This window comes from Typopeltis vanoorti, chromosome 8 (genome assembly GCF_054136105.1).
Source record: "Typopeltis vanoorti isolate ZY-2024b chromosome 8, IOZ_Tvanoo_1.0, whole genome shotgun sequence".
Lineage (NCBI taxonomy): Eukaryota > Metazoa > Arthropoda > Arachnida > Uropygi > Thelyphonidae > Typopeltis > Typopeltis vanoorti.
This window is the reverse complement of record NC_143556.1, coordinates 51,135,819-51,159,030: the sequence shown is the minus strand read 5'-3', so window position 1 is coordinate 51,159,030 and position 23,212 is coordinate 51,135,819. Positions and strand designations below refer to the sequence as shown.

General features: G+C 35.5%; 1 protein-coding gene across 1 annotated transcript in view; it reads left to right on the top strand.

Moving 5' to 3' along the window:
* Positions 1 to 23,212, top strand: part of Uch-L5 (ubiquitin carboxy-terminal hydrolase L5) — a 176,831-nt gene that overhangs the window by 11,795 nt on the left and 141,824 nt on the right. Inside the window, exons 2-3 of the mRNA XM_090397231.1 lie at positions 8,974 to 9,037; positions 21,028 to 21,133. Coding sequence (XP_090253357.1) covers positions 8,974 to 9,037; positions 21,028 to 21,133 — 170 coding nt within the window. The remainder of the gene's footprint in view (positions 1 to 8,973; positions 9,038 to 21,027; positions 21,134 to 23,212) is intronic.

The following is a 23,212-nucleotide window of genomic DNA, read 5'->3' as shown; positions in this document are numbered from 1 at the left end:
CCTCATACTACACCCAGTAGTAAAACAAATATCAATGAAGGACATAGGATATAATAAAATTAGTTTAATCCTTTATCCAAGTGTGAGCAAACAAAGTTTGCGCCTGAAAGTATCTTCAGGATTGGGGTAAGTTGGTACAACACCAGGGCAACTCGTTGCAAAGGTGGAGCAAGCTACCAACACTCCTATCTCAGTATCTCCTATAATGCAAAACACATCTCCTTGCGGATATGTCTAATGTTATGCATTAAGGGAAGGGCCACTACCCAGACTAGTTTCAACCTTTATTGAGGTCTCTTCAGTGGGAGCCAGACCCAAGTGGAGATATCAGGCAGAAGCATTAGCAGGTCATCTCTACCTATAGGAGTTGCCAAATGGTGTGCCACCCTTTTTTAATAAATTACTCTGGATTTAGAGAAAGATGTTGAAAGTTTATTTTTCACTTGGTTAGAGTATAATAAAATTAGTTTAATCCTTTATCCAAGTGTGAGCAAACAAAGTTTGCGCCTGAAAGTATCTTCAGGACTGGGGGTAGGGTGGTACAACACCAGGGCAACTCGTTGCAAAGGTGGAGCAAGCTACCAACAATCCTATCTCAGTATCTCCTATAATGCAAAACACATCTCCTTGCGGATATGTCTAATGTTATGCATTAAGGGAAGGGGCCACTACCCAGATTAGTTTCGACCTTTATTGAGGTCTCTTCAGTGGGAGCCAGGCCCAAGTGGAGATACCAGGCAGAAGCATTAGCAGGTCATCTCTACCTAAACTTTCAACATCAACAAGGACACAGGGTGCCAACGTGGACAGTTATCCTGGTGCGTAAAAGAGTGATGTTCTAGGTCGTGTTTATAGTGTACATCCCAATAATGCTGATTGCTTTAATTTACAAATGCTCTTGATGTGTCTGAATGGACCAAAATCATTCAGCTACCTAAGAACAGTACATGGCATATAAGTCTTTGAATTTGATAGAAGATGATTCTCACTGGTCTCGGTGATGCAATCATTTCAAACTCTCCATCTTTGTGCCTTTTGTTCACTGTAATGTTGGTTTGCTGAAGACTGCACCTCTATTGCCATGGTTAACTTATAAAAATTATTTTTTGGAAGATATCTTACACCAAGAATGTTCTACTCATTCTCAGGCTCAGTTTAATGAAGCAATATATAATGAGGCATGAGACTTGAATCAATTGTTAAGTCAATGAGTGAAAAGTGTTAAATATTTCGGTCTTCTGATATGAATAAACTTTTGCCTCTAGATACAAATTTAATCCAAAATCCTCATACAATTTCATTGAACTTCAGGGTTTATTAAGTCAGCATGAACAATCACTAACTTCAGATCAAGCTGAAGTTTTTCACAATGTTTTAACAAGCTGTGAAAATCAGTTAGGGAAACTTACCATTTCTTGGATGCCCCAGGTGGTAGTGGGAAAACATTTTTACTAAATCTGTTATTAGCTAAGTTGAGAAGCCAATAAAATTAACTTAGCTAATAACAGATCATCTTCAGGTATAGTAGCTATTCTATTGCAAGTTGGTCGAACTGCTCATTCTACTTTCATAGTCCCACTTACAAATGTGACTAATGATACACCTTTGTGCAATATATCAAAACGAAATAATTTGTCAAAATTATTACAAAAAGGTTTCTCTGATTGTTGTTGGGATGAATGTACAATGTCCCATAAAACATTCGTTGAAGTGGTTGACAGAATACAGAGATATCAGATCAGACAATTTGAAGAATGGGTGGAATAACTTTTATTTGCCGGTTCTTTTCGACAAATATTGCCTCGTGTCCCTAGGCAGATGAAGTGAATGCCTGCCTTAAGAAATCATCACTATGGCATGATATGGGAAGTTTTCTCTCAAAAATAAAATGCTTGTTTACCTACATGGAGACTCTAATGCACATTCCTTCTCAAAAAAGTGTTAAAAATTGGCAATTGTGAAGTACAGCAAAAGATGGAAAAATTATATTAACGTAACTAAATATTGGGAAAATTTTCCAAACTGCAGACTAACTGTTGTATAGTGTCTACCCATCTATTGAGAACATAACAGAAAAGTCACCTTCTTGGTTCAGGGAGAGAGATCTTTGCACCTCAAAATGACACCTTGTTAATAATGAACGAGTTGATTCTTAATAGGGTTAATGGATCTATTGGTGTTTACAAATCAGTAGGTACACCCGTGGGTGTAGATGATGCAGTTCATTTTCCCATGGAATTTTTAAATTTGCTTAAGCCACCTGGATTGCCTGGTCATGAAATTAAATTGAAAACCGAATATGATAGAAGCTGTGATATTTGCAGTCCTGGTATCAGAGAAATTGTCTTCATTCCTTGGATACTCTTCAATTCTTTCAGACTATCCATTTGCATTCAAAGAGTTTGCTTTGCAATGATGATTAATAAAGCAAAGGGACAAACTCTTAGATATGCAGGTTTAGATTTAAAAGGTGAATGTTTTGGACACAGGTTAGTTATTTGTAGCATGTTCTTGAGTACTGAGAATTTAATTACTTTCGTCGAGGATGATGAAACTTCTAGTGTTGTTTAGAAAGAAGTATTATAATGCTCATAATTCTGCACCATAACTAAAGCACCAGTACCAAATAATCTAGTAAATTCACTTCAGGGTATTTACTAGATTATACCACTGGTGGTATAAGTTCACCTTGGCAAAGCAGGAGGGCTCAGCTAGTTCAGAAATAAAGAGCAGATATAGATGGTATGTACTATGCTTTGATATTTTTTAAATTCCTTTGTACTTTCTTTCATTATGCTTCACATTTGATCGATTTCCTTTTTTTTTTTATGATGCAATAAGCCTTTACTAAAATCAGATTTTATACAAAATTTTGATTTTACTAATCCAAATGGATTTCAATCATCTCTGTTTAAGTTATTTAGATTGATTGGAAGGTTGTTAGCAGTACCGTCGACAGGGTATAGCATAGAGGCAGTCTGCCTCACGGCCCGGCTTAATATGGTCGCTTGTTCAGCTATATTGCGGTAGCTGCCGTCACTATGCTAACAATTCCTTTTAGCGTAGCAAGTGTGGAATCCAAGCTTAAGCTGATTAAAAATTATTTGCGAACAGCAACGACCAAAGAAAGATTGGTTCGTCTAGCAACTATATCGATAGAGGCGGACATAGCTTATAATTTAGAAGAGATTATAAAGTTTTATTGTGCGGTATCCCCCCCCCCCCAGAGCAAATATTTAATTAATATTATTATGTAATCGTTTTGCATTAATGTTTTTCTTGTAATAAAAACAAAATAGCAATTGGAGATTTTCTTATATTTTTGTCTTATAACCATCAGGGGTGATATTAAATTGTTTGCCTCAGGGCATGATCTAATCTGGCGATGGCCCTGGTTGTTAGCATGTTACTTGGCCATAAAGATGATATGATCAGTTACTGGAACGATGGCAAAGTAACAATTAGTAAAGAGGCCTCTGGAACAAAGGCAAAAATTAATGAAGAAAACAGTTTTCTGAATATAGATATGAACATTTCATTAATTAGCAAGAGATAAACATGCTTCAAGAATTATTTCTTTAAGAGTCTATAGTCCAGCTTTTATAAGCTGGACCACAGACTCTTATCCCACTATAATAAATTTTATTCTTTAGAAATTGTAATTTATTTTTATAACATGTTATTCTTAAAAAAAAAAAAAAAAATTACCATCAGACCTCACACACAGTTTATCAGTCACTGCACTCATGCACCCTCAGGCAATGCACCCCTTGCATACATCTTCCTTTTACAGCTTTCAGGGATGGCCCATTGTTACCTGTTTCCCCCCCCCCACACACACACACACATACATCTCTCCCCATTCTGTGAAAAACCTCTTCTACATTGGTAGCAACTGCTTGCCAGTTTATATATACAGGTATCCCTCGATTAACGCGGTTAATTAATCCACGTACATCAAAATTGCATTAATCAAATCTAATAATGAATGGTAAAAAGTAAAATTCGTCCCTGATCGATTACTGTACTAATAGTTCATTTTATATGGTATTCTTTTAGGAAAGATAAAAAATGAATGCAAAGTAAATGTTTAATAAATACTTGTACCTACATTAATTAATTCTATTTTTTTTTAATCAAAAGAAGTTATAAAGAGTCGTTTGAACAGTTTTAGTTTTTTTCTTATCGGCATAAATTCTACGATAACAAGCAGACTCTCCAGACCTCGGCAAACAAACATTCTTCGATTAACATCTGAATCCATATCCATTACTTGCTGCTTAAGTGATTCTAAACTGCAAAATATTCCATCCAGTTCTTTGACTGTTATTTCCTTTGGAACCTCATTTTCACATTCGATTTGTTTGTTGTCTTCATATGTGCATTGTTCAATTTCAAGAAGATCGTTGTCACTGAAATCTTTTGAATTTGAAACCAATAATTCTTTAACATCCTCTGCATCAACACCATCAAAACTGAGGTCCTCACCAATTGCAACGATTTCTTTGACCACGTTGTTCACAGGATTTTGAAAACAACCTAAGTCATTAGCGCATTCTGGCAGAATTTTTTTCCAAACAGCTTTCATGTAACTAGAAGACACTTGCTCCCATGAGTTACGAATGTTCTCAATTGTGTGTTTAATGTTAAATTTTTTCCAAAATTCGTGGAGCATGATTGCATCTTCTCCTGTTGTTGTTTCTACTACCTTTGAGAATGTCTTTTTAAGAAAATAGGCTTTGAAAGTTGCAATGACTCCCATGTCCATAGGTTGTAACAATGATGTTGTATTTGGTGGGAAAAATAAAACTTTCACATTCTCACACAGATCATTAAGAGAATTTGGATAACCACAAGGCTAGCAGCCTCGTGGCGTGAGCATGATTTTGCATGGTAAATTTAAAGGTGCGTTAATCAAAACTCTTGTCGTGTATATCAAGGGATTGCTCGCCGCGATAATCAAATCCGCGTTAAGCAAGGGATACCTATATATATATATGTGTGTGTGTGTGTGTAGAAAGTATTTTTACCTTTGGTATATAAATGTTAAAGATACCAAGCTATTTTAAACCTGGTTTTACTCCATTTCCCAAGTAAGCAAACAGACAAATATGTCAAGTTTGCACCTGCATGTAATGCAAGTCTAGCTGACCCTGCAGGTAGTGCAAGACCAAGATAACTCATGGTAAAAGTAGAATAAGCTCTGATCACTAATCTTAATATTTACCCATAATGCAAAGCACATCTCTTGGAGGAGATGTATGATGCTTTGTATTAAAGGCAAGGGGCCACTACCCAGACCGGTTTCGACCTTTATTGAGGTCTCATCAGTGGGAGCCAGGCTAGAAATATCAAGATTTTAGTAATGCAGAGCTTATAAGTATTTTACCAGAACAAGTTATCATAAGGTGTTTTAACCTTATTAAATAAAAATCTCAGGAGGAGATATAAATTTAGAAAGTATTTTTACCTTTGGTATATAAATGTTAAAGATACCAAGCTATTTTAGACCTGGTTTTACTCCATTTCCCAAGTAAGCAAACAGACAAATATGTCAAGTTTGCGCCTGCACGTAATGCAAGTCTAGCTGACCCTGCAGGTAGTTTAAAATAGCTTGGTATCTTTAACATATATATATATATATATCCTCCCTCCTATCCACAAGATGCTGCAAATTGCATTCCTTCAATCTTTGCTCACATGCTCAACATTCCAAAGATCAGCAACATCATAGTCATTCATTCCTGAACCCTTTCAATATTTCTTTATCCTTTTGAAAACCAAGCGATGAGATCTGTGCACAGTATTCCATGTGTAGCCTGATCAAAGCCTTATACAAATAGAACAAGAACATCCTTACTTCTGTATCAGTGTCCTGCATCATTACCATAATTCACTGTCCTATCCTCACAATTGTAGAAATGTATCCCTGAAACTTCAGGTCTTTGTCCACCATTATCCCACCCTAGATCCTTAATCTCCACCACCACCACCTCTAAGATCTCTCAACCACGTGCATACTCTACATTCCAGCTATGCTTCCCAAGTTTTAAAACCTTATACTTTACAAAATTGAACTGGCAACTGACTCATTTGCTTATATTCTTGTTCCTTTATGGATCCAAAGATTTTGAGATGGAACCCTCTCTTTCCTCTCTCTTCCTTTCAAGAGAGTTGGAAATCTTTTCTTTTCATGAGAATTAGAAACAATATGCATTCCATTCTCAAAGATCCAATGTAGTGTTTTAGTTAATTCTTGTTGAATCAAAGGAGTTGTTGGAGTTTATTTAACCTTAGTTATTTTAAGCGAGCAACCGTCTATCTCATTGCAGGAATTCGTAATCCACCAGATTTAATGGCCACATGAAAATAAACAACTGGTACATCATGTGGTAGTCTCAGCCGAGATCTAACTCCTTGATATACTTATCTAGTCTATTCAGTATAGTCTAAGTTGGTTTCCTAATACTAAAGGATCGAATAATTTAGGTAACACAAATTGATTTAATAACGCGATGTGTTGCTGATGATTCAGTGGAACTTTACAAAGCTTATCCAGAAACATTGAAAGTTGATTCAACCAAGGTCATTGTCCTACAGCTAAAACATTAATTCTAAGTACTGCCACTTGTCCAAAATGCTAATAGGTTTAAGAGGTTAGTTAAAAAGTTTAAAGATGTAATCCTGGACTTTCATTTTCCTGTCATGACCTGATAGTATTAGGATGATGGTAAAAGAATTGTCTTCATTAATAGCAAAACCTCTGGGAGTAAAATACTGAGCAGCCTGGTCTAACAACTCTCGAACACCCATCTTAGTTTCAGCAACAAGTATCAAATCATCTGCAAATACCATCACATTTTTTTGGCATCCATTCAAATTAAAACCAATACGTGGCATCATAAATGAAGGAAAGACATAGAAGAAATAGATGTTTTATCTCTAGTACTAATTCTAATGCATGACTTACTATATAACTTAGAAATAATATCTTTAAAATGCACAGGACAACCAATCCTTGAAAGTGCTTCAAGAATAGCAGTATGGGAGACACTGTCAAAAGCTTTCTGTAAATCCAGCAAAGTAATAAATGGAATTCGCAATCAAATTTTCATCCCTAAAAAATCTTTTTGATTTTTTTAGGGATGAAAATGGCCCTTGACTTTTTTAAGCAATGTAGGAAAATTATTAATAAACAGGAGAAGATTCAACATGTCCTGTAGGATCTTTAGAGAAATACTTTTCAACTTAATTGCTGTAAAACCATCAGGACCATTAGCAGAAGAATTTTTCAGAAAGGCAGCTTTAATTTCCGATTGTTCATTCATATAATAAAGACAATCTGGATGCAATGGAGAATGATTAAAAGCTATTAGACTGAAATATGGGTGGTGAAGCAGAGAATACTTAATTCCAAAATGGCACAAAATCTGAAAACTGATTGGAAAATTGTTGATTAATTTCTTCATCCAATATTAATCTTGCCGATGCACCTCTATTTTGCCAAGTGCCTGCTGGAAAATGTGTTGTTGACAAAAGACTTGTTTAATATAATTATTTATAAGGAGGATGATCTGTAACTTTCCAATTTCTGTGTGATTTAATTGTTGAAGGATCTATAAGGTATAACAGATGAAAGAGCTGTATTAATGGTTCACTCGCCAGCAATTGATAGGTCAACCTCCCTTGAAGGCAAGAATTCACTCTTCTTTTGGGGTCCATCTAGCCCATCCTACAGAGATTGCCTTAGCAGGATGTTTAGATGATGGATGAACACCCAGACCTCAAGCAGAGGAGAAAGAAAACAAGGGCAGTAGGAACATGGAAATGGATCTTGATCACAATTAGAAAATACAGCAGGTAGAGGATAATAAGACTGAAGACTGTGTTTCTTGCACTACTAATCCTAAGAGAGGAAAGTTCCTTTATAATACTTGTTTCCATTGTATAGAGAGAGAGAGAGAGAGAGAGAGAGAGCAAGAAAATCAAGGGTGCTAACCCTGATAAGAGGAAATAGCATGTACCATTGCTTGGCCGAAGTCTGAGAGCATGCCTCATGAGAAGGGTGGTACTCCACGCCTGTCAAGCCCGAAGATAGTATGGGGCAACTTCAAAGACCACCTCAAGTATTGATATGTACTCATGAAGCCATTCCTCTTGAGTAGCTTCTACCACAATGCAGTTCAATGCAGTGAACTGAAAAGAAAAGTGAGACAGTTTTAAAAAGACTCAAAGACGTTTTAGAATATCTTTGAGTCTTTTTAAAACTTTCTTACTTTTCTTTTCAGTATGCTATTCAAATTATGATCACTTCTTATTTCAAATTCCTTTTTATACTCTTGTTGTGAAACAGCTCAATGAGATGTTGATTCTGTAAATTGTTGCTGCTTGCTAGAATTTAATATTAATAAAATATTATTAAATAATTCTTAAAAACTATTTCTTTGATTCTGATGATTCTGTATATAACACACTAAAACACTCAACATGTAGTTGAAATGGATCCAACAGATATATATGCCATAACACTATATAAGATTCTTTAGTCTCAATGTCATGTTTAAAATTAAATAAATTGAATAACATGAAAATTGTATATAAAGAGTGGTGTTGATAAGAAAATGTATGGTTTTTCTTATGTTTGTGTGAGGGCAGAAATTACAATGGGGAAAGTATTATAGGAAAATCTGACAGAGAACAACAACAACAAATAATATATATAAATGTCACTGAGTTAAATAAAAAGTGTAGATTAGTGCTATTTTTTGCCATTTTTAATTTTTGCATTAATTATGAAGTGTTCCCAAGCATTTCTTGGTTTGATATCTCTTAATGATGAAGATTGGTGGGAAATTTGTTACACTGTTGATGCAGAATTTTTTTTGTTAAGTAATCAGTTTTTGTGAGACATTGATTTTTACTTGATTGTTATTGATTTCAGCACTTTCTGATGTTATACTTTTACTTACATAGGAGTAAAGGGTGTACAGGTAGAAGAATTATGGAGTCTTGATGCTGAAAGTTTTGAAAAATTAAAGTGAGTTGTATTTTATAAATTCATAATTTAGTTTTATCATCTACATCAGGGCTGTACAACCTTAGGTAATCCGAGGGCCGCATCGCAATGAGTATCGAGTAATTTGGTGAGCAGCAGCAACATAACCTTGAAAGCTGAACAAACGAACAACACTAATTGCGTACTATTCGTGCGCTTACATTCCCTGTGAGCACTCTGAGCATGCGCGTTGGAACAAAACAGTGTCAGAACACTTCTTTGACACATCTAATATTTGAAAAACACGTGGGTATATAGTGATGTAATAACACCAAATAAAATTACCAACATCGAGATTATCAATTAGTGAAAGAATTAAAATATCTAATATGCATTCGATTCAAATTGTTCTTTTATTTTTTCGCTCATGAAAATCAAAACCCACAGGCTGGCTGCACAAAATCGCACTGCGGGCCGCATGGGGTCCTGAGGCTGTGCTTTGGACAGCCCTGATCTACATGATGGCATGTATTTTTAGAGGAGCACCTGTCCTTTTCTATTAAGTCAGCAGTTGCTTTGTCATTCTTTTATTGTAAAGAATTACATGGTTTAAGAAACAATCCTCAGTTCCTAAAATCATATTTTTAGTCTGAGTGTATTTTGTAGTTCACAAGTGCTTTAAAAATGTACTTGTGAGCTAAAACAATCTTGACAACTTAGTAGTATGTTTGAGCTGCCTTTTGTCAAGATAAATGTTTGCGCCTGTCTTGACATTAACTTCACTATACTATCATGCATGGTGTCCTGAAGTATTCTGAACTAGACATAATAATGTTCTGACCTTCAGAACATTATTTTTTTGGCCAGAAAGAGGCTGGGTAGTCATAATGTTTCAGCTCATGAGTGTACACTAGTGGCCAAAATTGTGGAAGCCTTTTGGAAAAAGTGTATTTCTGAGGTTTGATGGCTCGTAACACCACTTTTTTTTTAGTAATACCATAAAATTATATATCAATGGAAAGATAATTTAATCAAGAATGTAATGCAATAACTTTGATGAAGGTTATTGCATTACATTATTAGAACAGTAATTATAAAGAAGAAAAGTGAAACACAAAAAAAATGAGATATACAAAAATTCTCACAATGTGAGTTAATACTTAGTTGGGTAACCTTTAGCGTTAATTACGGCCTTACAACGCCTTTCTATGGAGTGAACCAAGTTTTTTAGTTCTGCAACTGTTATAATGTGAAACAAAGATTGAATTATTGCTTCTATTAATTGGATTTTATTGGTGGGTTGCTTCTGGCTAACAAGTTTCTTTAATCGGCTCCATAGATTTTTGATTGGGTTAAGGTCTGGGCTATTCCCAGGCCATTCCAGCAGTGGAATATGATTATCTTGAAACCACTTTTTGCAAGACATGGAGCTGAATCCTGTTGAAATATAAATGCTTCAGTTTGGGCTCAAGTATTTCATTTATGTATTTTTGGGCATTTATATTCCTATTAATCATGCAAATTCTGCCCACACCTTTTGATGTCATACAACCCCCAGATCATAACACTAAGTGGGTGTTTCACGGTAGATGTAATGCAATCAGGATGCAAATCTTCTCCGATTCTTCTCCTTACGTGTTTTATGCCATCACTACCAAACAGGGAGATTTTGGTCTCATCACTCCAAATAACACTGTCCCATTGTTCCGCTGTCCAGTTAAGATGGGTTTCAGCCTGGACATTTTGGCCACTAGTGCATGTTGAACATTTTTCACTTGGTTATACTATATTTTAAAGATGCCAAAAAATTATATTCTTGGTTTCATCCTTTATCCAAGTCTAAGCAAATAAAGTTTGCGCATGAAGTAACTGCATGACAGGGCTACTTGTACATAGAGTCTAATGACTTTCACCCGAAATCTCAGGTTTTTATTCCCCCAGAACAGCCAAACCGGCCTCATGAATACACACGGATTACATTCAGGAATACTTAAGACCCAGCAATAGGCCTGATTCGTCAGCTATGCCAGTCTTGAGCTCGGATAAAATAGGGAAGATGGGGGGGTGCATATGGTGCCGTACCTCCCTGTAAAAGGGGCTCACGACTGTTGTGTCATCATATGAAATAAATCAAATAAATAAAAAATAGGTATTTCAAAATAAAATCAACTGGCAATGCAATTTTATATTAGCATCTTGCTTTCCCTGGAAACAGAAACCAATTCATCACTAAATTTCCTATCTTTCACAGTGACATAGCAGAGTATTAATAATTCTGATTATTGCATAAATAAGGCAACATAGGCAGTTATCTCCACTTCCAAGTACACCATTTTGCCTAAAGTTCTTGCATACAGTTGCATCATGCAAAAACAAAATGACAATCCACACTTGTTCTATCAGCTGGTCTTCACTGCAGATATATCCAATCTCTGTTTAAGCAGGAACCAAACATAAATGCTTATTTTCACAAGGTTTGACTGCTTAATGACCAACATGAAAAAGAATTTTTTTGGAATATTTTCTGCTCAACAGTTGTCAAGTTCGTAAGCACTTTTTTTTTCTCCTCCCCCTAAGTTTAATCACAAAAGCTTTGGAAGTTTTGGTGATAACAAAACACAAAAAAATTCATTATTCCTTTCTGGTATTTAATTTTCCTTTCTAAGGAAACAAATCTGAAAACAAACCCCAACTCAACATCACCAGAGTTAAAGATCGGTACTATCAACGTAAGAAGCCTGAATGGCAAAGAAATGGAGCTAGCTGAGGAATTAGATAAGTACCAGATCGACATAATAGGGGTGACTGAAACAAAAAAGACCAAAACTGGTGAGATCTTTCTGAGCAATAAATACAAAATGTTATATTCAGGCAATAACAATCAAGGAAAAGAAGGAGTAGCCATAGTATTCAACACAAAATACGAGGCTAATCTTCTTGAATGGCAGTCAGTCTCAAGTAGAGTAATGTGGGCAAATATGAGAATGGGGAACTGGACAATGAGACTTATTTGTGCCTATGGTCCCACAGAAGGTTCTACTAAGGTAGAAGTGGAGGAATTTTTTGAGGCTTTAGAAAAAGCAACTGACACAATGAAAAAGGAAAAGTTGGTCCTTGTTGGGGATCTAAATAGTAGAGTAGGAAATGATTGTGAGACATACAAAAATATTTTGGGAAAATTTGGAGAAAAGAGCAAAGCTAATAATAATGGCAAATATCTGTTGGATTTCTGCTCAGGACATGGACTGGTTATTACTAACACCATGTTCCAACATAAAAATGTGCACAAATTCACATGGAGAGAAGAGGCTAGGAATAAGAAAAGTCTCATTGACTATGTTATTGTTGATAGTGATGTTTTCTCCCTGGTGCAGGACACCAGAGTGTACAGAGGATTTGAAATTGGAAGTGATCACCATTTAGTCTTGAGCAGGATAAAATTTAATTTCATATTGAAAAGAATAACATGTAAGAAAGTTTTAAAGCGAATAAAAGTTGAGCAGCTCTCAGATGTAAACTGTAGACTAAAATACAGAAATATTATTGAAAAGAAAATGAAAGAGTTTGAGAACAGGAATCAAACCTTGGAGATTCAGTGGCAAACTCTGAAGGAAACATTGATTGATTCTGCCAGAGAGGCATGTGGTGAGGTTGTGTGCAAAGATAAAAAAATCAGAACTCCCTGGTGGACACAGGAAGTTAAAGAGGCGGTGAAGGAAAAGAAGAAAGCATATCAAAAGTTCCTGGCAAATAAGTCAGCTTTTACTCTTACAGAATACAGAGACAAATGTAAGAAAGCTAAACACTGTGTAAAACTAGCTAAACAAAAGTCATGGGAGGACTTTGGCAAGAATATAGAAAATAAATATCAAGAAGGTGGCAAAATATTCTGGAGGTTGTTGAAGAAGCTTAGGAATGGAGGAAAGAGTGCTGTAAAAGGAATTAGAGATGATAAAGGTGAAATGAAAACAGGAGAAAAAGATATCCTTGAAGTATGGAGTAATTACTTTGAAAAACTGCTAAATGAAACAAGCAGTGATGACAGCACAGTGATAAAAAACACTGACCAGGCATGCAGTCAGGAATACATATCTATACTTGAAGTAGAAAAAGCCATCATAGGCTTGAAATGTGGAAAGGCAGCAGGAGTAGATGATATTCGACCAGAAATGCTGAAGTATGGTGGTATAAGAGTCTTACAGTGGTTGCACTGCATAGTTCAGATAGCCTGGACAGAGGGACGAATTCCCGATGATTGGAGTAGAGCTCTCAGAGTACCCATATATAAAAAGGGAAATAAAACTGAATGTGAGAATTACAGAGGTATTTCCCTACTGAGTTCCTGGCAAGATCTATGCAAGTATACTTGAGAAACGGTTGAGAAGAATTGTGGAAGAAAAGCTTGGTGAAGAACAAGCTGGATTCAGGCCAAATAGAGGCTGTCAGGATCAGATCTTCACTTTACGACAAATAGTCGAGAAAGCATGGGAATATAACAAAGATCTGTATTTAAGTTTTGTCGATTTGGAAAAGGCATATGACAAGGTGCCAAGAGAGAATCTATTCAATACGCTACAGTTATATGGTGTCAATGGGGCATTATATCAAGCAATACTTAGTCTTTATTTGAGTTGTGAGTCAGCAGTTAGAATTGAAGGAAGTACAGGAAGATGGTTTAATGTTAAATCTGGTGTGAGACAAGGATGTACTTTATCCCCTCTGTTATTCATTATCTATATGGATCACATTATGAAGGAATGTGGTATTAAACCTGATATCAAAATTGGAGATGTTAATGTGAGCTCTTTGCTTTATGCGGATGATGTTATACTTCTAAATAAATCCGCTACAAGTCTGCAAGATTCTCTGACTAAATTGAATAGCTGTTGTAATAGATATGGTATGAAGGTCAGCAATAAAAAGACAAAGACAATGAAAATAGGCAGAATCATTGAAAATGTCAACTGCGTTGTGAATGGAGAACCTGTGGAACAAGTAAAACATTTCAGCTACTTAGGCACAATTTTTACTGAAGATGGTAAACTAAATATAGAAATAGACAACAGAATCAGCAAAGCTGGTATCGTGGGAAGTCAATTGAATAAATTCATATGGAACAAGAAAGAAATTAGTCGGAACACTAAATTAGCTGTATACAAGACTGTGTTCAAACCAGTTTTAACTTATGGATCTGAGAGCTGGGTCAGAAGTAAAACACTTGACCAAAGACTAGAGACCGCAGATATGAGAGTCCTGAGAAAGATTAGAGGCGTGAAGAGATGGCATCAATGGCAATATCATATTAAAAATGAGGATATTAGGAAAGAACTTGACATTATCAGCATCCAGGAATGCGTTAGCAGAGCTAATCTCAGATGGTATGGTCACTTAAATAGAATGGGAGAGGAAAGATTAGCAAAACAAGTGTTCTCTGCCAGGTTGGCAGGAAAACGACCCAGAGGAAGACCAAGATATAGGTGGATTGATACGGTACAAAGTGCCTTAGACGATAGAAATATAAGATCTGATAATGTTGGTGTCTTGACAAGTAACAGACTGATTTGGAGGAAAATTGTAGATAGGAAGTTAGTAATGATGTAATTTTTTCATGTAGTACTGTCATATCCTGTACACCCCTTGAGGGTACATGGCAGGAATTTGATGATGATGATGATGATGATGAAGGAAATCTTTTGTAACTCCTCTCCCTTCTGTTTTTAAATCTCTCTCTCTACATCTCTTTTCATGTTTTCCTTTTCTTGTGTCCATTAGCTATTCTCTAATCACAGTCTTGCATATCCTATTCTATATTTTCAAATCATTGTGACTGTGCTAGTGGAGCCTGACAGCCAGGTATCTGAAAGAGTATAGTGGACATATATTTGTATGTAGTGCAATCAAAGTAGATTTTTTTTATATGTATTTATTTATTTATTAGATGTCTAATTTATACACGTAGATGGGAAAATATCTTCAGGTGTCTTAGTTCCAATAACATAAACTGTATATGTTTTGCTTATTCTCTTTGCCACTAACAACAACATTAACATAATGCATGGTTAAGCTTAATGGCTACAAGCACTACTGTTGTGTTCTGTAGAATAGTCAGAATATCATTTAAACAAATAAGCTATCTTATCAATATAATCAATAAAATTTATATCCAGATGGATTATGTAAAGACGTTTAAGTTTATTTGAATATCTTTACATAGGCCTCTCTTTAACAAAAATAAATAAATAATAAAATATTATTTCTCTAATTTTTTTTAACATGCATTACTATATCAGCCCTATTTGTCATGCTGTACCATCATTTTTACTTAGTCTTTATTTGAGTTGTAAGTCAGCAGTTAGAATTGAAGGAAGTACAGGAAGATGGTTTAATGTTAAATCTGGTGTGAGACAAGGATGTACATTATCCCCTCTGTTATTCATTATCTATATGGATCATATTATGAAGGAAAGTGGTATTAAACATGATATCAGAATTGGAGATGTTAATGTCAGCTCTTTGCTTTATGCGGACGATGTTATACTTCTAAATAAATCCGCTACAAGTCTGCAGGATTCTCTGACTAAATTGAATAACTGTTGTAATAGATATGGTATGAAGGTCAGCAATAAAAAGACAAAGACAATGAAAATAGGCAGAATCATTGAAAATGTCAACTGTGTTGTGAATGGAGAACCTGGAGAACATGTAAAACATTTCAGCTACTTAGGCATGATTTTTAGTGAAGATGGTAAATTAAATATAGAAATAGATAACAGAATCAGCAAAACTGGTATGGTGGGAAGTCAATTGAATAAATTCATATGGAATAAGAGAGAAATTAGTCGGAACAATAAATTAGCTGTATATATACAAGACAGTGCTCAAACCAGTTTTAACTTATGGATCTGAGAGCTGGGTCAGAAGTAAAACACTTGACCAAAGACTAGAGACTGCAGATATGAGAGTCCTGAGAAAGATTAGAGGCATGAACAGATGGCAATATCATATTAAAAACGAGGATATTAGGAAAGAACTTGACATTGTAAGCATCCAGGAATGCGTTAGCAGAGCTAATCTCAGGTGGTATGGTCACTTAAACAGAATGGGCGAAGAAAGATTAGCAAAACAAGTGTTCTCTGCCAGGTTGGCAGGTAAACAACCCAGAGGAAGACCAAAATATGGGTGGATTGATACAGTACAAAGTGCCTTAGATGATAGAAATATAAGATCTGATAATGTTGGAGTCTTGACAAGTAACAGACTGATTTGGAGGAAAATTGTAGATAGGAAGTTAGTAATGATGTAAATTTTTTTTCATGTAGTACTATCATATCCTGTACACCCCTTGAGGGTACATGGCAGGAATTTGATTATGATGATACTATATCGGCAAGTCTGATAATAAAACTTTTTTTTTCCTTTTCTAAAATTACTGTGATCATTTTTGCCTTTTAGTATCTGACCTTAATTAGTACTTAGCAAATATATGTCTATCTCTGATTGGAGGATTCAAGGTGATTCCTGAGATATATTCTTACTTTTTCTAATTGATTGGCATTCCCATCATCTGATTACAACTGCTTCTTAATGATAGTATTCAACCATTTAGCTTCTACATGATTTATTCTCCTTATTCTAGATATGCAGTCTGCTATTACTTCCCTCAAACACTTCTTTATCACTTCCCAAGCACTATCAACATCCAACACGTGTGTAGAGGCTTAAGTGGAAGAAAACCATGGAAGAAAACCACCATGCTCCACCACAGCAAATTCAAGAAAGAGAGACTTTTCTTAGAAGCAGCAGCAGCTCTCAAAAACCAACCAAATCTCAATAAATACGGTTGCATTAAACTTCCGAAGATTTGGGAAACACTCATCGCCAGAGTTCCCACCTTACATTCCAGGCCACCTACTACTGCTCTTAGAGGGCGCTCTACCTAGATAGGACTTTAGTGTCACCCACGTGGTTGGGCTTAGTATTGTTTGTTATTTGTGTATATGTTACATTAATTGTTTTTGTAATCCCCGTAGATGTCCTAGTGACTAGGACAAAATATAGGAAGTATTAAATTCTATTTTAATTCTTTGTGAGTGTTGTAAAAAATCCATTAAGCCTCCAACATGACAACATCCAACACTTGCAGTTTCACATGCCATGGCATTGATCCAAGCAATCTCCGAAGTTTGTATGCTTTAGAAGCAACCAACTGTATGCTTTGATTGCAGTTCATGGGCTGTCATCAACAATACTCCTCCCCATTATCCTTCCTGAACACACTATACCCCTTCACATTCTATCCCACTAACTATATCATCTTATGTCAGCCATGTCTCACTAATGCCAATAACAATTGGCCAGGATGAACTAACCAATGCCGAAAACTTTTCCCTGTTGTTTCAAATGCTCCTAGCATTAGTGTACATAAAGAGAAACAGCCCCTTAGGCCCACTTGTTGATGATAGAGGGAATTCAAGGCAACCAGCAGGCACACGAGCAATACAAAGCACAGGTCAGAAGGATAACCAGTGAGGTAATGAAACTGCAACCAAAGCATACAGTCGGTTGTTTCTATAGACCAGGAAATGTAAAGGATAATGGGAATAGTGTGCATCGACAAATAAGCTCAGTGAGTGGAGGGTGGGTAATTATTATTGGGGACCTCAGCTATAGGAACATAAATTGGAAGGAGGAAAGAACACATGGGAGAAAGGATATGGATTTATGCAAGTTACCAAGGAATAATTATCTGAGATGGCAGCATGTGATTGAATGTACTAGGGATTTGAGACTGCTAGATCTAGTAATTGCATCAGAGAATTTGTTCATAAGTGATATGAACACAATTGCTACCAGGTGGTGAGAGTGATCATGTGTTCTTGACCTGAGAGGTGGCTAAATGTGGGATTTTCAGTTAAGAAGGGGTATATATGGAATTACAAAGATGATAAGTATGAAAACTTTAGGAGATTGCTTGGATCAATGCCATGGCATGTGAAACTGCAAGTGTTGGATGTTGATAGTGCTTGGGAAGTGGTAAAGAAGTGTTTGAGGGAAGTAATAGCAGACTGCATATCTAGAGTCAGGAGAATAAATCAAGTAGAAGCTAAATGGTTGAATACCATCATTAAGCTGGAGTTACAAAAAAAGAAAAAAAATTGGAGAGAATTCAAGGAGAAAGGTGACAGCAGCAAATGAGCAATATAAAGCACAGGTCAGAAGGGTAACCAGTGAGGTAAGAAACACAAAAGCAGAATATGAAAGGAAATTAACAGTACAGGCCAAAGATAATCCAAAGAGTTCTTTTGGTATGCTGCAAGTAAAAGGAAGAATGTTCATGGCAGAATGATTTTAATGAATTCCGATGAATCAGATAAAATGGTAGCATTACTAAAGTGAACACTTGTAAGAGTATATCATCCAGGTAGAAATATTGCAGTAACAAGAGAGGAAAGGCTTATGTGGAAAACTGAGGTAAATGAACTGGAGGTGCATAGCATAATACAGTACCTTGACATGAATACAACTATGGGATTACATGGTATGCCAGCTCATGTTTTACGAGAAGGTGCTAGGGAATTGGCAGTGCCTTTGATCATGTTGTTTAAGTCTCAACTCCAGGGTTCACCCCAAGGGAGTGGAAACAGGGAAAAATAGTTTCACTGCATAAAGGAGGCTCCAAGACTGATGTAACAAATTACAGACCAATCAGGATTCGTAATCAAGGAACTGGAGAATTTGGTCAAGAGCAAAGTACAGAAATGAGATACTATATGGGAATAACATGGTTTTGTGAAGGGTAGGGTATGGTTCTATAACTTGCTCACATTTTTTAATACATCATATTGGAGGCTTAATGGATTGTATGCAGAAAGGATTAAAACAGAATTTAATACTTCCTATATATTTCGTCTCAGTAAATGAGACATCTTCAGGGATTACAAAAAAACTAATGTAACATCAAAAACAAATAACACACAATACTAAGCCCAACCACGTGGGTGACACTAAAGTCCTATCTAGCTTAATAGTAGCATATTAGTTTTTTTGTAATCCCTGAAGATGTTTCATTTACTGAGACGAAATATATAGGAAGTATTAAATTCTGTTTTAATCTTTTCTGAGTGCTGTATACAATCCATTAAGCCTCCAATATGATGTCCTCACAGCACTCAAGCCTCTACACACGAATTTTTTCTTATAGGCTTATAGTGATACTGTGGGATTTTGCAAAGGCAGGGGATACTACATGGAATTCTTAATTAATGAATTGCTGCACATAGGAATGAATATAAGGGTGAAGTGGACAAGAGGGAGGTTGATGGAGAGATATAAGGGAGTAGTTTATTCATGAGTAGAGTCCAGTAGAAGGCCTGTGACTAGTAGCATGCCACAGGCTGTTCTTGGGCTGCTACTATTTAGTTTATACATTAATGATATAGGAAAGGATATGAGAGGAACAATTCAGTTGTTTGCTCATGATGCAAAATTGAATAGAGCGATACTTAATAAAGATGTAAAAATTTTGCAACTTCAGCTGTATACCACATTGATGGAACTGTACTCTAGGAAATTGATGAAACGGATTTATAAATGTTAGTGCATAGTTGAGTTAAAGTTTAGAGGATATATATTGCAAAAGTGGCTAAAGCAGCTCATCGATTACTTGGTTACTGAAAAATACCCTGATGAGCTGAGACAAGCAGATTATTATATCTCTTTATAGTGTTTCTGGGTTTCTTGAGGATGTGGTGGATAGGATCCAGAGGCAAGTGACCAAGATGATAGCATTATGGAATGAACCTTATGAGGACAAGTTGAAGATTTATGGGGTGCAGAAATTGGTTAACAGGCAAAAGAGGAGTAATATGATTGAGACATACAAATTACTGAAAGTTTTTACAAGATTAATACAGAGGAAATTTTTCAGAACAGGTCTGGAACAGGTGTCAGGACTAGATTATTTGTTTGCAGAGTGGTAGATGAGAGGAACAGGTTGCCAGTCATGTGGATGCTGTGATTGTGAATGAGTTCAAGCAAAGAGTGATAGATACTGTGCAAATGTTGGATAATGCTTGATAATGTTTAGAGCCTCCCTTGATGAGTCTAAGGACTCCATGGAGTAGCCCATGATAATAATAATGCTTCATTGAGTGCTGTATGTGTGCCAGATCTAACAAAAGGCTACAGGAAAGTGCAAGTCCCAATCTTTTGTCTTAGACCCAAACAGGCTTGAGAGAATCAACTTCAGTGATTTATTCTTCATTCTCTCACAAAGTCCATTGCATTGAAGATTGAAGAATACTTCTTGCTATTTAAAAACATATATACTGTGGAAACAATTCTGCTGTGAAATTTGGACCTCTTTTGGTCATGAATGACTCCAGACAACTATACAAGAATATATTCATGACCTCCGTAGGTTATATTGAGGAGGATATATGTAGAGATATGTTGGATTGGACTAACTTCACAAAAGACTCGAAAGATCTTTCCTCTGAACAGATTCCTTAGCTGACAAGTATGGCAATATTTTACATAAATCTTGGACATCATGTTTAATGCTTGACCAATAAAATCCCCTTCCTCTCTCTCTTCTGTTCAGTTCTAGACAATGTGTTTCAGGAGTTTTGATATCCAATCTTCTTATCTGATCTTTTCCATATCCAGTGCAATATCCAAAAGTCATTTGTTTCAATATCCATTACTTGTTATTTAACATATCCAAATATCGAATACCTGTTTTAACTTCCACTTATTCTAAGTATTCAACCCCCCAACACACACACACCATACAGAGGAAGTTTATATTTCACATAAGTCAGTATATATAAAATATTTTAACTATATCCTTTTAATTGTATTTGCCACTTATTTGGAAACAGATATAATGTTATTTGTTGAATGCATTCATATTCAGTTAAAATAAATTATTCAGTATTTTTGATCTTCATTAGTAATTCAAATACTGTTATTAATAAAAATTACCTTTCCTTAATGTTATAAAAAATTCTTAAAAAGAATTTTTTTTTAAGACCAGTTCATGGATTGATTTTTCTGTTCAAATGGTTTCCTGAAGAAGAACCTTCAGGTTCTGTTGTACAAGATAGTCGATTAGACAAGATATTTTTTGCAAAACAGGTATGTGCATTTCTATGAATTTTTTTGAGACACTTTGATTATAATCAAGCTAGTATTTTTGAAAAGCTATTATTATTATTATTATTAAATATTGAAATTAATGAATGAAACTTTTAAATCAGTTATAATCTCATTGGAATGAGTAATCACCAAAACTCATGCTGTGTGTATTCATGTTATTTGTCATTAGCAAGACAAGTATTGCAGAGTAATAGAAGCACTGTAGGATTTAAAATAATTTTATTGTGAATAATGCATATTGCCATAATCAACTCTGTTGACACATTCTTGAATGCTAATAATTTCAAGTTCTTTCCTAATCTTTTCATTTTTCATATGATTCTACCATTGATGTATGTGGAAGGAGAGTGAAACTGATGAGCGAGTGTGCAATAAATGCTTCAAAAGTGAATACAACGAGAACAAATTATGTGATAGTAGAGTAGAGCGCATTGATACAAAACCGGAAAGTGTAAATATTGGTGATAATACTGAAAATGCAGTGGCAGAAGTTCAGGTGAATGTAGAAGACTTGAATAAAGAAATTATTCACTTGCTTGTATTCCTTCACAGGACAGAATAATCAAGAGAATGAGCATAAGCAAATAATTACTTATGGCAATTCTATAAGGAGAGTTCATGAAAACATCACAAAATCTTGTTTCCCACTGCAAAAATTACTAATATTAGTAATGCTGTCAAAATGCAGAAAAGGGAAGGTGAAAGAATTGTTTTGGCTGGAACCAAAACAATTGAATACCTGTTTTCAGTGACCTGAGAGATAAAGAATATTGTATGAGAGAGGATGTCAGAGTTGTTGGAAGAAGCAAAAAGAAGAGTGACAGGGTAAAGTTGGTGAGTTTGCTGCCATGTGAGATAGTCAAACTGAGAGGAAGAACTATGATCACTAATGAATCAATATGCAGGTTGTGCCAAAAGAATGTAGAGTTTGTAGTCGTATGCCTGAGTTTGATGGACGAAAAGATGTGTATAATGCTGATGGACTGCACTAAAATGGATTCAAAATTAGTTGTCTGGAGAGAGAGCTTTATTCATTGAGAGTATGGAAGTGTAAATTCAGGAAAACTAAAGCATTTAGGTTGAATGCAGACAAGTGTAATAAATTTAGTTTAATCCTTTATACAAGTGTAAGCAAATAAAGTTTACGCCTGAAGTATCTTCAGGACTGAGGCAACACGTGGTAAAGGTGGACCAAGCTCTCATCACTACTTGTCTTAGTATCTCCCATATTATTAGTACCTCAATAAAGGTCAAAACCAGTCTGGGTAATGGCCCTTCCCTTAATGCCTAGCATACCTCAATGCAGGTCGAAACCAGTCTGGGTAGTGGCCCTTCTCTTAATGCATAGCATTATACATGTCTGCAAGGAGATGTGCTTTTGCATTATGGAGATACTAAGACAAGTAGTGATGAGAGCTTGGTCCACCTTTACCACGAGTTGCCTCAGTCCTGAAGATACTTCAGGCGCAAACTTTGTTTGCTTACACTTGGATAAAAGATTAAACTAAATTTATTATAGTCTAACCAAGTGGGAAAAAACTTCCAGCAGACGTGTGTGAAAGCACCCATGAAGTGAATCAGTGTTTGAGTAAACAAAAAGTGTGAAATCTATTCTCTCAGGCAACAGTATCAAATGGGATAGTCAATTCACAATGTAAAGGTGGTTTGAGGCCTAAGGGGATGTTGCAGTTCCTATATACCAGTGATGTTCAACCTTTTTTACTACGTGAGCTGTTTTTCTATGAAAAGTTATTCGGCGATCTACTCTCTTATATAGATCACATTCCCCCAACTTGATATCTGATTATGCACAAATAAACAACTAAAAATACACAACTAAAAACTTTATTTGTGTATTTAAAAATTTATTTATCACTTTTAATTATTTTAATACAACAAAAAAAAATATATATATATATATATTGGAATAAAATATTTATTTCTCTATTTTGGAAAACCAAAGTTAGAAAAAACAACAGATTGATTATAAACTCACAAGTTACAGGAAATGCTGGTTGATTTAAAAAAAAAAAAAAAAAAGTTAATGTGAAATTTGAC